We start from the raw sequence: 16,278 nt of genomic DNA on the forward strand, positions 1-16,278 counted from the left end.
CCTTGGTTATTATCATCAGGTGCTGTGCAGGTAAGCAGTAACCAGAACATGTCTCTCCCACGTAAAAACTGCTGGAGCTCCAGTGTCTGTGGCATGCTGGCTGTGGTGGGGAGCCCTGTCGTCTGACTCCAGATCCCCTGACCCTTAACATCCTATTTCATCTTCTTACTTCCACACCACAGATACACCAGGACGAGGATGATGATGACGAGGGAGAGACTGGACTGACGGAGGAGGAGAAAGAGGAAGAGGAGAAAGAAGAGGAGAAACTGGGGAAGCTGCAATACTCCATAGAATATGACTTTGAAAATGCAAAGGTCTGTGGATGTCACTTTTTAATGCTATTTAAGGAAGTAATTCAATCATTTTTGGAATACAATAATCAGTTTTCTAACTGAAATAAAAAATATTGACGGCACTTTCTTGTCTGAAAGGGTTGATATGAAGCTACAGGTAGCAGCTGGTTAACTTAGTTTAGAATAAAAGGGGAAGCAAGGGAAAACTGTTAGCGTAGCTCTATTCAAGGGTAGCTAAATCCATCTACAGTACCAGGACCTCTAAAGATAAAGATATAATGGGCTAATAAGTACCGTTTAACGGAGCTCATTTTCTGATTTGATTTTGGGGGCTTTTACCCTCAGACAGAGTGGGCTAGCCGTTTTCTCCTGCTTTAATGCTAATCTAACTGGCTGGGATATTAAACAAGTCATTATTACTCCTTTAAGGTCTAACCCTTAAAAATGTCTTGACAGCTTCTTCTTAAAACATCAGCAGAGCAACATCATAATTCATTTTGAAAAGCTAAATATGTCCCAAAAAAATAGATTACCAATAATTCTTGATTAGGGAAAAAAACTAAACATTTGTCAGAGATTCAGTAACTTTTATCACCATTACTGTAATACTCTGAGGGGCAGCAGAGGGGTAATGCATGACATGAATTAATGAGGCTGAATCTAAGAAGAAAACGTATTTAAAACAACTCAACAAGTCGGAGAGTAAAATAGGTAATGTTATTGTACAAAAAATAACAATGTGAGAGTTCTTTGACATTGAAGAATGCCCTCTTACATTCGAAAACATTTCCAGTTGGGCAAGAAGTGAGTGGAGATTGATTGCGAGGCTTAAGTTGACGGATGAGTTATATAACCAATCTCTGCAGCAGTGACCCTGACAGAAATGAAAAATCGTACTGTACATTTTCTGGATTTCTGTCTGATAGAATTCTGTTTCCTGTCCCTTCAATCCCGCCCACACCTCCTCTGCACACAGCTCACAGTTGGCATCCTTCAAGCTGCGGACCTCATTTCCATGGACTCAGGTGGAACCTCGGATCCCTACGTAAAAGTCACGATCCTGCCTGAGAAGAAGAAGAAGTATGACACCAAAGTCCACAAGAAAACACTGAACCCTGTCTTCAATGAGACATTTATATTCAAGGTAAGTCAGTATGTGGCGTGATAAAACGGAACGATTTGGTGCAGAACAGAAACCTGCTTTAGAATCTGCATAAGAATCGATGCAGCTTTGAAGAGAAAGACAGACATGTATCAATCATTTATACATGGTGGTTAGGAAGTTTGCACAAATAGTTCTCCTGCCCGGCTGCCAGTGTGTTCTCACTGTCTGTGCAGCCTGCGTTCTGTACATGCTGCTCTCTCCCATCCTAATAAAGCCCGCAGAGACTTTATAACTGGCTCCGGGTAACACTGGAAGCTCTGGATGCCTACAAATTAGCAGCAGCAACATTTATTTATTTATTTTCCAGAATGACAGATTTTGCATTGACTAACATGTGAGGTTTCAAGGTATAACATGGTTGTGTATTTCCCTCAGGTGCCCTACGAGGAGCTCGGGGGGAAGACTTTGAGTATGTCTGTTTTTGACTACGATCGATTTTCCAAACATGACGTGATTGGGGAAGTGAAGATCGCCATGAAGTCCATCGACCTCGGACGGCCGATCGAGGAGTGGAAGGATCTGGAGAGTGCAGATCAAGAGGAGGTGCGCTTAACAATCAAACTTCTAGATTTTAAAGAAGAGCTGTATTTATATTCCACACATAGAACAATAAATTGTCAGGAACTTTGTTTTATTAACATCATATGAGTTTTATGATAATCCATAGACTGCGATATTTCCCAGAATAACCCTTTGAAAAACAGAATCACCATATCTTTCACCTCATTCGATGCTGTTAACTTCAAAATCTGTCATTGTCACCACAAGGACAAAACAACTTAGAGCATTTTGCTTCAGCCCATCATCATTTTCCAAAACAAGCAGTTTGCTGCTGTTGGCTGATGAGCGTATTGTTTCTGTCTATCCTCTCTGTGCTGCTCAGCCTGAGAAACTGGGAGACATCTGCATCTCCCTCCGTTACGTCCCCACCGCCGGGAAACTCACCGTCTGCATCCTGGAGGCCAAGAACCTGAAGAAGATGGACGCCTGTGGATTATCTGGTACAGACAAATTACAAAGCTGTCAAGAGAATCTAGATCACAATAGTTGTATGAAGTTTAGTCCAGTTGGAATCAGTTTAAGCGTTTTTGTGTTTGTCTGTACGACTGTAGATTTGAATAATTGCTCTTAACGTGATGTAACAGTAAACACATTTTAGAAGTTCATTGCACTAAATCACAGTTCTGCATGATGGCCACACATATCAAATAGATTTTCACACTTAGTCTCAATACAAGTATGAAATGCTTCAGAACTGTTCTTTGTCATGCAAGTACACTTGGGAAATGCAGTTCACAACTGTAATCCAATGGCCAATTACACATACAGTTTATCGCGGGAATAGAGAACAATCAATAGAGGAAGTAAGTAAAAGTGATAGAGCATATCAAAAGTGATAAAAGGGATTGCAAACAGCACAAAACTCATTTACAATAATTTGTCTAAGTGAGCTCCATTGCTGATCGTCTTGATGCCCATTACAGATCCTTATGTGAAGATCCAGCTGCTGCAGGGCGGCAAGCGTCTGAAGAAAAAGAAGACTACAGTGAAGAAGAACACCCTAAACCCTTACTATAATGAGTCCTTCAGCTTTGAGATCCCCCTGGAACAAATGCAGGTATAGTACACATCAAAGTAATATATGTACAGCAAGTACATAAGTAAGTAAAACAAATGTTTCTCTACTTTAAAAGTAGTTAACACACATTTTGATGTCTTTATACCTGGAAATGAATGTCCTTCTGCCTCTCTTTCTAGAAAATCTTGGTGGCGGTCACAGTGTTTGATTATGACAAGATCGGTAAGAATGACGCCATTGGAAAGATCTTCGTGGGCAGCAAGGCGACCGGCCTGGGTCTGAAGCACTGGTCCGACATGCTGTCCAACCCGCGCCGCCCCATCGCCCAGTGGCATCCATTGCAGCCAGAGGAGGATATCGATGGTCAGCTGGCAAAATTGAATGCAAAGAAGTAAAGTGCTCCACCTACCAGCTAAAACTCAGAGCCCCCACCCCTACTTTGCATGAAACCCATGACTTTAACACGTCGTGACTACCCGTCATGAAACCTGCTCAGCAAAAAAGAGACATCTTAGAATATTCGCTCAATCATGGTTAAGTCGAGAAAAAAAAGAACTATTTTTAAGCATCACATTTCACACATTAGCGTATGTTGTGAAGAGTGCCGTTGAGAGCTATCGGGTGACTGGTTCATGAATGATCGACGGTTGGTCTTTCTTTCGTTTGAAGAAACTCAGAAACTGATTCTTAGGGTGCTGACACGGAACGAAACTCTTGGTGAAAACAATGCTGGAAATAAAGCTTTAGTTTAGTTCATAGAGCATGCTTTACTTACCTCCCCACTGCTCTGCATACATCACACCCAGTATTGTATCTTGCTAATAAGTGTGCTATAACTTGCAATAGAAAGAACCGTAGTATTGGGTTATTTCCTGCATAGTATAAGTCTATTAAATGCAAAAATATTGTATTGAGGGTGAATGAGGTCAGCGATCCATGTTGCAATATATATTTTAAGAGAAATCTACATACATGATTGTCTTTATTCATTTTATCAGCTCACATGTGAGCAGAAGAAAAACACATTATGGAACAGTTGATCTAAGTTGCTTGTTTTGTGTTGCCATGAAGGCACGTCTATGCATTTGACTTCAGCAGTCTGTGTCAGACAGATGTTGGACAGGAATACAAGGGTGCCTTTCCTGGTGTGACACTTTGAGAAATCCATTAAGACTCATTGTTTTATTTTGAAGGGAAAATCATTAAAAAAGTAGTCAGGGACACTGTGAATGTGCCATCTGCAATCTGTCTTGAGCTGTGTAGACCACTTGGATGTAAACCTTACTTAGCTGTGGCTAAAGTAAGGATACGAGAAAGCGTATCAAGGATGTTCAAAGTATTTATAACTGTGCTTCTTCTACATGATGCTCTTGCTTTCTTAAAACAGTGCCATTTAACTCATTTTAGTTTTTTAATTATATGTCCTTCTTTGTCCAATGTTGTAGTTTACCAAACATACTGCAGTACACTCGTTTATGGGGAAAAACACAAGGATTTCTGTCAAAGACAAGATGTTTTTATAGAGAATTTGAAATGTAAGATAGCTGCACTTTTTAAGACAATGTGAGATCAAGTGCAAAAAAGCAGGTTCATGAAATCTCAACAGAGCAAGTGTTAGCCAACATCTAAACATATAATACAATAAACATCTTCTGGACCATTTAGCTTGAACCAAATAGAGCTGCAGAATCCAGCATGTATCATGCCTCGCAGTGTTTCATGTCGTTTGGATCGCTCTCTCATCGGCCACAAGCTTTGTAAACCTGGAGCCAAAGTGCTGCGACCTCTTCACCAATACACTGTTAGACTGATGTGGAGAGGTATGGACGCAAAAAACACCCAATGGAGATTTCTGTCTTATAAGCAACAACAAACTGTGAACATTTAACAGCTCTGAATTGAAGGCATTGAAATACTTTACTTGGAGAGTTCATTTGAGTTTGAATAATCCACTTAACTTAAAGACTGAACAATTTCCAATTTTGGGTAAAGATAAAAAAAGAATTTACCTTAAACTAGTTAAGATATTTTTGGATATAAAAATCCAGGTTCATTCAGAAACCAACATTTAGTATGAGAGAATAAATATGAAAAATATGTAATACCAAGGATAACCCAATCGATCATGAATGAAATTATGATTTCATAAAAAGAAAATCAAAGAAATCCTCACGTTGACAATAATATTATGAATTGGTGAGATGCTGATCCTTGGTAGATTTAGCATTTTGACACATTTTCTGATGAAAGAAAAGTGTAATAAATAGTTGTAACATGATTATATTTTTAACATTCTGTAAAATCAGATTCAGCAACTGGACACTTTTCTAACTGAATTTCAGAAAATTAAGGAGAAAACCAAATATAACGAGTTCACCTGCAAGAAAATAAAAATTCAGAGAAATTATTTTCAAAGTAATATTATACTGTAAGTATAATATAATTCTTAAATTGCAGTGTTATTCAAATATAAGGTTTAGTATCCAGAAAAAGTTATATTAGTTAGGAATAAGGTGTTCAGTTGTGTTCGAAAAACTCAAATGTGTGCAGCCTTTCTTTGCCTCCATAGGAGCAAGGATTATATTTCTGCAGACAGATCCCAGCCGCACACTGATTGGTCCTTGCACAGTACTACTTCTTCCTATTGATATCATTATGCATCGCGCAGATTTGTTAATATGCTACAGCATGTACTCACAAGATAATGTAAATAGCAGCATGTTTTAAAGAGAAACCATAATTATATTGTGTAAGTGTGTTTGTGATCTGTGTCATTTTTGATAATAAAACGGAGTAAAAAAGAGTATGCACTGACTGCAAAGTGTATGTATTTTTGCTGAATGGGACTGAATGTAAGTCTTAAGAATCCATGTTGGGGGTCACACTCCTTTAATGCCTGGGATTAAAACGAGTTTGCTTTGTGTATCATATGTAAAAAACACAAAAAGATCCACTTTGTTGCCATAAAACTGCATGTCTGTCTTGCTTCCTGTCATCGTTTGTATGTGTCCTCTGTGTTAAATCCAGTGTTACAGAATGCCTGGGCTACATGTTATTATTGTTCATTTCTGCTTGCACCTGTTATGCAATATGTTTTGATGCTGACCAGTAAACTGTATATTTCAAAAAAGGAGAATATATTTAGCGGGTCCTTGATTTTCTATCTCAGTGTACCGTAAGTGTTTCCTTCATTTACTCCTGCCAGTTGGGTGTTAAATCTAAATTAAATGTAGATATAGTGGACGGCTTGAAGCTCATCTTTCCTTCCGTGCTTCATTAAACTGTACCTTCTCATCTTATTGCATTTCAAATAAACCTGCTCTCACATGTCTGATTATATTTTCTAACATAATAAATCAGTCAGTAATTTGCATATAAACTTAACTTTGTTTAATGTCTTTTTACAGTATATTTATCACAATCTTTTCGCTGGATTACTTCTGTGGAATATTATTATTGCATATTATTGATGCAGTCCTCTGAAAAGAGCTCCAGTCATGTCGTTCAGCCGTCAGTAATCTATTCATTGACTAATGGATTGCAATGGGATGAGCTGGTGTTACACTTGTGCATGCACTGAAATATCAATGCTGTATCCATCATGACGTCTCCAATGTGGGGATTTGTTTACCCATTGCTCCTTTAAATCACTATTATTTGCTGTTGAATAAAACTTTATCTACAGTGCATAAAGATGAACAATCGTGATCTGGATGACACTCCATTTTTTAGAGCAAAATGTAGCTATCTCTATGTTTGAGAGGCGGAGAGAAATACGAACCACATATATTCTGAAAATTCAATTCCTCTATGTGTTGTCAAATTTAGGTTCAAATCTTATTGTGAAAGAGCGCCACATTGCTTTCTTTTCTACAGTGTGTGTCAGTGCATTCCTTACTGGGGTCATTTAATACACTCACACTCCTCTATCTATACTGTATATGAGCTGCCACCAGAATCTGTCTCAAAGGTTTTGTGTTTTTGCAATAGAACCATTAGAGCGTGTATTTGTTTATTGATGTTTTATTGATGGATCATTTGAGTCTGTCACTTTTCTGCAATGCAGGCAACAAAATCCCCGTCTTCCTGGGTCTCTCAAGCGTTCTGGAGCGCAGATGAGACCCAAACAGAGCAGAAAAACATTCGCAATGCAATACTGCCAATCTGCTGCTTCAATAATAGTCTTCAGTCCTCTTATGTGAACATAGCCATGATACAGAACATCCAAAGACCTGATCATCACCCAAACTTTGTCCATCAGGCAATCACTTTCCGAGCAACATAGACAAGGGAAATGCTTTGACGTCTTTCTGGACTTTTGTTTTGTGTCTTGTTGTAGAGGTCTGTTGTAGAGGTCTGTCAGTAGTTGTGCCTTTTTGTGAACCGCATGATTTATTTCCGTACGAAATCCATGTTTTCCAGCAAAAAAAAAGGAACAAAAACCACACATGTACTCATATATCACTCTGTGTAGAACTGAATTACTCAAGGGAATCAAAATATGGGATGTGGTCAGGACGTATCTGTGTGTTGTCAACATGTAACCTTAGGAAATAAAGGCATTTTCAGTAGCCTCGTCCTGTGTGGTGTGTAAATGGAATCCAAGGGTGCTCTTCCACTTTGTGTCAGTGGGTGGCATCATGCATGTACTGTATGAGAAAAATAGAAGGGTGAGTTATAGCCAGCCACTTTAGATGGCAAATCAGAGTTTACTATTATACACTTATATATGCCATTTTCTGAATTTCTAAAAATGTTCTTTGAAAACACACTGGTGAGAGTAATTTGAATTGTGTTCCTCAAATGATTCATAGCATGAAATAATACAAAAAAGTAGTTGAAAGTGCCTTTGGGGTTTGGCAGGTATCCAGTGAGTGTTAGATTATAAATGGGACTTAATTAATCTTCTGAATGTAATTTAGATACATTATGGCCAGCATGGTGCTTCTAAGGCTTATATACATCAGAAACAGGTAATTGTGTTTGTGAAATTAAATGAAAATCCTATATAAAGGAGAATTATATATTTTTTCAGTGCAGCTTTGGGTCATGAAACATGATCTTTATCAGAATTTCTCATTTAACGTTGGGGCTCAAAGTTATTTTTATATCTTGTACAACAGCTGACAAAACAATCCCACTTTCGCCATCCCACCATCTGCTGATAAAGAAAAAGCTCTTTATGTATCTTAATGAGACTAAAAGCAACATAAAAACGACTAAATTGACCTTGAGGTGAGATTATTTTGTGATTTCCATTACTCTATTCGTATTTTACATGATTGAATGATTTCATTCTAAGGAAACAGAAAAGCTTTTTTATTTATTTAACCCCATCCGGTTTTGTATTGTTTTGTATTTTTTCATTTCAGGCTAAGAGAAGTGACATCATACTTCAAGGTAAGGTTAAACATCTTTTAAACCAGAGGTGACGCTCCCACGTTCCTGAAAAATGTATCCCATCCATCACCGGCTGTCCCTGAGAGCTCAGAGCATGTTTTCAATGTCCACATATGGAATAGACAAAAAGAGATGGCCGTTTCCATGGTAATACCTCCATGAAAATACCTGCAATATTTTGTCCATATATGTAGGTTATTAACACACAGTCAGAAATGCTTTACTGATTCCAACACAGTGAAGAAAAAAATACAAGAAGTTGACAATCTTGTGGACATTTGCCTTTATGTAGAAATATTTTATGAATATATAAAATGCATTTTAAGTTAATGTATTTTCTATCTGGGAATGTGCTACTACTTAAGATATAGTACAGTACAGTAACATGAGGCTTCACAGCTGATAATACATGTGTCTGATTGTAACTCAACAGACAAAAGACTCAACTTTAATATGTACATACATTCTGTCTGAGGACGGGCTGAATGTAAGAAGAATGCAGGTATAAATATGGCTTCTGTTATCCGCCCCTCTTCTTCTACTACTTCTGTCTCACTTGGACAGTTTAGTGATGACCCGGATTAAAGCTCCATTCTCGTCCTTCAGTCTCTGGTTCTCCATATTCAGCTCTGCTTTTACCTGAAGGAAGGGAAGGAGACAACTGGTAGGCAAAGTCATGACATGACATGATAAGAATAAAAAATCAAAACTGTAAACAAAGAGATTTAGGTCACTTAATATAGATATTCTTTTGCCATACCAAAAATGTCAATCTATTTTTGGATTGTGTCTTGATATTTTGGTAGTATTTTCCTATGCCATGCCCAAGGTTTTGGAATTGATTCATGCAACATTTTCGGACTCCATTACATCGAATTCAGATTATGTGAATTATTCATTAATGGTTTCCTGTTTTAATTAATACTCACCATATCATTTCAGACAACTCCACTTCCTGCATTTGTGTGTTTCCCGTCCTAATTGGTTCACATTCACATCACCTCATTATTTTCTCTCTCTCAGTGCCAGTTATTATCTTGTGTCAAGTCAAGTGTTATAGCAATTATCATATTGTCTAGTGTTCCTCTCCCTCTCCCTGCTAAATGTGTCTTTAACTCTGAACCCAAACCTTTGCCAAGTAAAGACAGTATCTTATTTTGTTGAACTAATATAATGAATTGAGTAATGTTGCCCATGGTTTCCAGACTAGTTACATTTAATAAAGTTTAGTTTAGGGTTAGGGTTGGTTACATAGTAAACTTAAACACAGGTGCACTAGTAAAATACTATTGTATTGCTAACTGATCCTGAACTAAATTTAGCTTCACATAAACAACTTGGTTGTTCAGGAGAAATGATACACTGAAGCAAATACATAGCACATTTACAAAAACACGAGATTTTACACTTGCATCCAGCAACACACCCACTACTGTACTGCACTTGCTCATTTAAATAAAGACTATAACAATGCTTCTCTGTTTTGATTACTTTCAAACCAGCATCTCATGTTTGTTTAGTCCCAAACAAGAGGTTTTTGTTTGTGCATAACACAGCAGACATTTGTGAATGTTAGACTGTACATGAACGCTGAGGGCCAGCTCGCTGTCAAAGTGCTCACACATTCCACAGCCAGCAGAGCATAATGGTGACAAATGATGTCAGCTGAGACCAGTGTTTGGACACACAGACACTTTAAACTGTGTGCATTTGATTGTGCATTGTTTTCCTCATGCCAAATAAGCTTAACTCCCTCCTGGGTAAGATATCATGCTATATTGTTAATAATAAAATGTTTTAAAGGCGACTGTATGGTGAATGTTAGGGTGAATTACAAGATAACTTATTCATAGAATTACCTTCAACTGCTCTTCCAAATCCGTTATCCTCTTTTTTATACTCCAACTTTCCTATGGGCAAAAAACGTTTCTTAAAAAAACATTCAGATAAATAAATAATTATAGAAACTTTTAAAGAATATATGTTTTAGTATAATCTGGATTTTCTTTTACCTTTTTTTCTGTCTCAAGCATGTTGGAACTACAATCTTCCGCTCTTCCCTTCTGCAACAATGAAAGTTATTTACATTTTATTTATTTTACAAATCCTTCAACTGCAGCCCCCATCATTATTGGCTTCTCTATTTTCATAACACTGAGCAAGTGTTGAATGTAAAGTGTCAAATATATCCACAGTTGCACACAGAATCTCAAAAGCGGATAACAGTTATTTCATTGTGGCTTACGTATATAATGTATGACATATCTCTCTCACACTTTTACCTGATATTGTCATGAGAATATATGGGAGATATTTGGATATGTACTAAAAAATTAAAATCTGAATTCTTGAAATTATTGCTTTTTTTGCTTTGCTGAACCCATTTGCTTCACACTCATACATTTAAATGAGTAATACTGATGTGCTTTACCTGTGTTCTCTGCAGCTGGTCTTGAATCATTGCCAGTTCCTGTTTACTTGTTTCCAGCCTGGACTTCAGCCTGTGGTTGGTGGCCAGTGCCTTTTCATACATCTACAACATATGCACTTGTTAGCATTTCTAAAAGATTGTTTGTTTCGCAGCAAAAGAACGTAACAAACATTGACTATAACAGCAACAGTGAAGGTTTGTGTGTTTTATAGTATGCTACTGATCATTATAATTTCCAGACCATAAATCCTAAAGACTTTCCCTTACATACCATCTATCACAACAAACAGTTTACACTGTTCGAGGGAAATATCGTTTTCTATTGATTGAACATATTTCTATGGACCTTTTGTATTGATTAATCAATCCTTTAGTCTACAAAACAAAAATGCCCACAAAATGTATCTATATTTCAGGATGATGCATTCAAATGGAACTGTTGGCCAACCAACAATAGGAAAATGTCAAGATACTGAATTTACAATAATAATAAAAAAAGACTCAATTTCTGTTGATATAAAGAATCATTGACTAGGTTGCTTTACTTTTAATGTATCATTTTTGTGTGTACTTTTATATCCATTTGATTAATTGTTGGCAGTGCAGCATTTTTGTAGGATTTTTTATTTGTCATTCTAGTATAATTTGTTGTTTTGTTTTCATTAGATACTTGACAAAGGCTCAGTCATCTTGTGGTGTACAGTATGGATAGAATTTCCTTTAATTCACTCTGTAAAGCACGGTGATCAAAGCCCTTGCTTGTATATTTAACCCACACTTTAGGTGAGTTAATTCATTGTGATCACTTTTAGTTTCAGTCAAAACCTTATTTTTGTCTGCATCACTTGCCTTTTTATAGTCATTGTTTGCTGACTCTTCTTCTGCCTTTTTCCTTGCAGACAGTCTGTTCTCCCGTCTTAAGAAGTAGGACTCGGCGTGGTTTGTTGACGAGTCGTTGGAGACATCGGAGGAACCTGATGAGCTTAATCTGGAAGCAAAAGAGAGGTATTACCTTTCAACTCTGGGGTTAACCTCTGTTACTGTCTGAGTTTAATCTCACTGACGCACTGATTGACTCAGTCAGGTGATAACTAAATGTCTTTTGTACGTATTGAATTAGATTTTCTTACCTAGACAGTTTCTCGTGCTGAAATAGAGGAAAAAGGTTTTAGAACTTGCTGAATGAAAAATGCAACAACTCGCCAATATTTCCATCTGTACTTAGCCAACCTTTAACCTTACATTGAAACAAACAAGTCATTAATTGTCACTATGAAGCGTCCTTTGTCAGTAGATGCTCTTTACTGCACAAATAATGACATCACACAGCTTGATTTCATCATTTGTTTGACAGGCTGTTAGCCAGATTAATGATGTGCATGCTATGCAGGAAAACAATTCCACAAACCATTTGGTATATTGAACTATTTTTTTTAACCATGTTGACCATTTATTATGAATAATAGTGTACGAATGCAGTTTAAATGCACAGAGGAAATATTTTATAAGATGTCCTGTAAATGTCAGCAAATGCATTCCTTATCAGCAGATCTAGAAAGCAAAGCTCAGTGATTCTTTGAAGGGACATTAACAGGAATTTCTCATAAAAGTTTTTCTTTTTATGTTTTCCAAGAAAAGGTTTATGGCAGTCAGAAATGTCAAGCCAAGTTAAAAGAAGGGGAGAGGAAGAGATCTCTTAAATAAACTGACAAGCAGAGATAACTAAACACATCCAAAAAAGGTAATAGTTCTGGCAGTGGCTCTCACTATGTGGTCATTATTGCCTGCTGAAGTTTGAAGGGTTATATGGTTTCCCTGGTGGGATATTTTCCACCAGAAGAGCAGATCAAAAGCTAAAATATAAAAACTAACACCCCCTTAATAGACAAAATGTAGCCTGATGAATTTCATTGACTTAGGTTTAAATCACCAGTAAGTGTAATATTTTACAAGTAAGTGCGATGATATATCCAACACATTGATCAAAGATCTCCCATACTGTAGGTGTTATGACATCTGGTGAAAGTCATAGTATAATATTACATACGTTTCACACTCAACAAACTATCAGTGACCCCTGGCGCCATAAATGGACACATCTGCATTTATTATGTTTCTACAGTCTTCTTCAGTACTCCGACATTCTCACTCACCTCTACAGTACATATAGGCAAGGCATGGTTATTTACACAAACCTTTTTATATATTATTCACTTGGATTATTATGTTCTGCACTTTTGTACAAAGTAACATATTAGCGCACGCAAACAGTTAAAAATAAATCTTGGTGCTTATCAATTTGGGAATGTATCACTCTCAAACAAACGTCTACAAATGTATTCAGTTCTAATACAGGTGGTTAGCATTTGTTCTGCTGTAGCTCTTAGGGATAGAAAATGGTTACAGACTGAAATATCTCAACAGTTTATGGATGGACGACGTACATTTTTCTCACCATTGACTTCCTTTTACCTTTTTCTTTAAAGTTCCCATTCGTAGTTTTGTGTGAAAACAACTCTTGAATGCACTGCCATAACATTTAATAAGGATATTGATTTTCCCATAGGATAAATAACTTTGGTTTCCAGTACATTTTTATTTAGCGCCAAATACCTGCTAAGCTAATGACTTCACTTAAAGAGTTACTGTACTTTGTGTTTCGTGCTAATTAGCATCAGCATTTCAGCATTGTCACCATGAGCATGTTAGCATGTTGTTGTTAAAATTGACACCAGCTGTGCCTCATCATAGAGCTGCTAGCAGTACTGTTGTCTCCACTGTAATTCTTGCTTATGTATTTAAAAAAACAAGGCAATTCAGAATGTATTACACACAGGATCAAATGGAATTAAGATAAAAAACAGTACGGACAAAACTTACAGTGTTGCCATATAGATACTTTGAATATTTGAATGTTTTTATAACACATTAATTATAGAAAAGGGAAATATGACTTGCTCTTCAGTCTTTAATACATTTAGTAGTTCTAACAATCAATATGTATTAACTTAGAGGAGGTAGTTATCTTGCCTGTAGCAATTAAATCAGCATACCAGATAAATAATGCACTGAATAACTTATTTCTGCTCACATAACTACTGACACAGTAAATGAGGTTTACTTTTGCACTGAACTCTCTTGTTTGAGTAGCTTATTGTAAAAAAGGAAAAGCAGACTGGTGACGAATACATTTATTTTTTGTTAGGGATCATGCTATTTAACATAGTGCTGCACTGAGAGTTTATAGCTATTGCTAATCCCTTTTTGGAGTAATACATGTATAGTATAGTTAACTGCTTAAACAGTTACACGTCAAACTAAATAATTGAGACAACAAGTGGATTACTATTAAATAGAAACAGTGCTTTAGGTTTAGATACTTTGTGTAAACACAGTGATACGCCTCTGCTCAGACATTTACAAGAGCTCTGGATCTCCCCCAGACTCTGATGTCAGCTCCTTTAAGGCTCTCTGGACACTTGGCTATGCTCGGTAAACGGTCATTAATGATATACAGTGTGCAGACTTGGAAAAAGCTCTGGTTTAGATTAGGCGACAGCACATATAAACAGATGCTGATGGAAAGGCAGGCGTATGTGTCCCATCTATGTGAGCGACTCTGTCACTAAGCTGTCCTCCAGCCTTTCTAGATTGCGCGAGGAACTTTTTGTCTGCTGACCAGCTATTCCCAAGTGGAAAAAGTGAGCCTCCCGCAGGACTAGCAGAGAGATAAACATCCATAAATACTGTGTCTGAGTTCCCACAAGCCAGTCCTAAGCACTCAGACCCTCCTCCTCTCTGTTCCCTGTCATCCTGTCTTTCACCCCATGCTTTCTTTCTTTCTTTCTCTCTCTCTCTCTCTCTCTCTCTCTCTCTCTCTCTCTCTCTCTCTTCCTGTATCCCTCTCTCTGTTTCTCTCCATGAATCTGTCCCAAGTGGATTCTAAGTTCACATACAGTAAACGGTTTCACTAACTCCTCATTACAACTCTTTCTTGGTTTCACTTACACGTTTTGTTTCTCCATGTTCATGCACATCAACATGTGATTAAGTTTCACAGTTTGAGTTATTACAAACCATCAGAAGCATGTCAGTGTTATTCGAGATTAAATACGTTGTTATCTTTAGTGCTGTGGGATCCCAAATGTGTACCATTTAACTCAAATGTAAAGGCACATGATGAAAAAAAAGGAAGAAAACCTTTTAATCAAACTATTAACATGTTTTTAAGCTCAAAATTGTACACTGATACCATGGGCAAATGGAAACACCATTTGCTCCTTTATATATGATTGACTGTCAAATAAAGTACCAAGTTATATGAAAACATTGAAATCATAGCTTTACAGAAACATTTGAATTACACAATCTCAAAGAGAAACTTTGGTCTTGATGCAACATAATAATGCTAGTGCCATATACAGTATAAAGTGGTTTAGAGGACATTCGGGGGGAAAAAAGAAAAACGTTTGTGCATTCCAGCAGCTGTCATGTGTAAACAGTGTCCAAAAAAGGACTCGAGTTCATTTCAAATGAGGCATTAAGAAGTCATTTATGGCTTATCATAATTTTCCATGGATCTTTTATACTACTAAGATTCTATGGCAGAGTAAACAAACACACAGGAATACTTTTGTGGCTTGTTACATTTGTTTGACAATCACTGAACTCTGATGTTAGTGTTTGCATCATGTCAGCCGTGGCATTTCCTCTTACCACACAGACAGTGAAAAGATTAGAGACAATCCTGCCTTACCTTCTGGCTCTTGGTGGAGGCAGTGGATGAAGTAGAAGAGTCTGAGAGCGTCTTTCTAATGCGTGGCTGGTCTTTGTTGTGAGAAAGTACAGATGACATTGCTCTCGAGGTGCTGGTCTCCACATGCAGCAGTAATGTGATTCAAAGTACTTCCAAAAAGAGTTGTTTTAAAAATAAAATGTCTTCTTAAACAAAAACAGCAAAGAAGATGTAGAGGGATCTATTTATAATCCAATGTATGGCTGTTTCCTTAGTTAAAGTGAGCAAGTGGGTTCTTCATGTGATGTCAGACATTGAATATCTGATGAGAGTGAAAGAGCTGCACATGTGAGAGCTGTGAGGAAGTGGTGAGACCGGAGAGTAGGCGGGCTGTAGTGTGTGTGTGTGTGTGTGTGTGTGTGTGTGTGGTTGTGTGTGTGTGTGTGTGTGGTTGTGTGTGTGTGTGGACACAAGGATCTGACAGCAGTATTGTTCTCAAGGGCTCTCAAGGGAAGTAGAGTCATTCAGCCTAAAATGGTAAAAAGTCATAGTGTTTAATAAGGTATTTCTCTCAATTTGAAAATTGTTTACATTTCAAGTGAATTTAATTAATCTCTTTTATTTTTTTATTTGTAGCCTACAAGATGAAAAAAGAATTGAAGGAAAAAGTAT

General features: G+C 37.2%; 2 protein-coding genes across 5 annotated transcripts in view; one reads left to right on the forward strand and one right to left on the reverse strand.

Moving 5' to 3' along the window:
* Positions 1 to 7,472, forward strand: part of LOC117489809 (synaptotagmin-2-like) — a 40,499-nt gene extending 33,027 nt beyond the window's left edge. For 3 of the 4 annotated variants that reach the window (XM_034139344.1, XM_034139345.1, XM_034139346.1), the window contains 6 exons: positions 183 to 317; positions 1,273 to 1,440; positions 1,837 to 2,004; positions 2,345 to 2,462; positions 2,946 to 3,079; positions 3,220 to 7,472. In XM_034139344.1, the coding sequence (XP_033995235.1) occupies positions 183 to 317; positions 1,273 to 1,440; positions 1,837 to 2,004; positions 2,345 to 2,462; positions 2,946 to 3,079; positions 3,220 to 3,435 (939 nt within the window). In that variant the 3' untranslated portion in view covers positions 3,436 to 7,472. The remainder of the gene's footprint in view (positions 1 to 182; positions 318 to 1,272; positions 1,441 to 1,836; positions 2,005 to 2,344; positions 2,463 to 2,945; positions 3,080 to 3,219) is intronic. The other variant, XM_034139347.1, reaches the window with a different exon arrangement.
* Positions 7,473 to 8,708: 1,236 nt separating this feature from the next.
* LOC117489368 (protein phosphatase 1 regulatory subunit 12B-like) lies at positions 8,709 to 15,953 on the reverse strand. The gene is made up of 7 exons (XM_034138585.1): positions 15,628 to 15,953; positions 12,002 to 12,018; positions 11,721 to 11,859; positions 10,872 to 10,973; positions 10,453 to 10,503; positions 10,300 to 10,350; positions 8,709 to 9,079 (listed from the first exon to the last, which is right to left on the reverse strand). Exons 1-7 carry the CDS (start codon positions 15,724 to 15,726, stop codon positions 8,993 to 8,995), a joined length of 546 nt encoding a protein of 181 aa, XP_033994476.1. The 5' UTR covers positions 15,727 to 15,953; the 3' UTR covers positions 8,709 to 8,992.
* Positions 15,954 to 16,278: the final 325 nt, after the last annotated feature.

Source organism: Trematomus bernacchii, unplaced genomic scaffold (genome assembly GCF_902827165.1).
Source record: "Trematomus bernacchii unplaced genomic scaffold, fTreBer1.1, whole genome shotgun sequence".
In the NCBI taxonomy this organism is placed as follows: domain Eukaryota; kingdom Metazoa; phylum Chordata; class Actinopteri; order Perciformes; family Nototheniidae; genus Trematomus; species Trematomus bernacchii.

Bases quoted from the DNA above. Each gene is read 5' to 3' on its own strand.
- LOC117489368 (XM_034138585.1), bottom strand. From the start codon at position 15,726: ATGTCATCTGTACTTTCTCACAACAAAGACCAGCCACGCATTAGAAAG. The intron at 10,974-11,720 runs GCAAGTGATGCA...CATATGTTGTAG, and splicing joins CAAACAATGACTATAAAAAG to ATGTATGAAAAGGCACTGGC. The intron at 9,080-10,299 runs GTAATTCTATGA...CCCTTCCTTCAG, and splicing joins ATTTGGAAGAGCAGTTGAAG to GTAAAAGCAGAGCTGAATAT.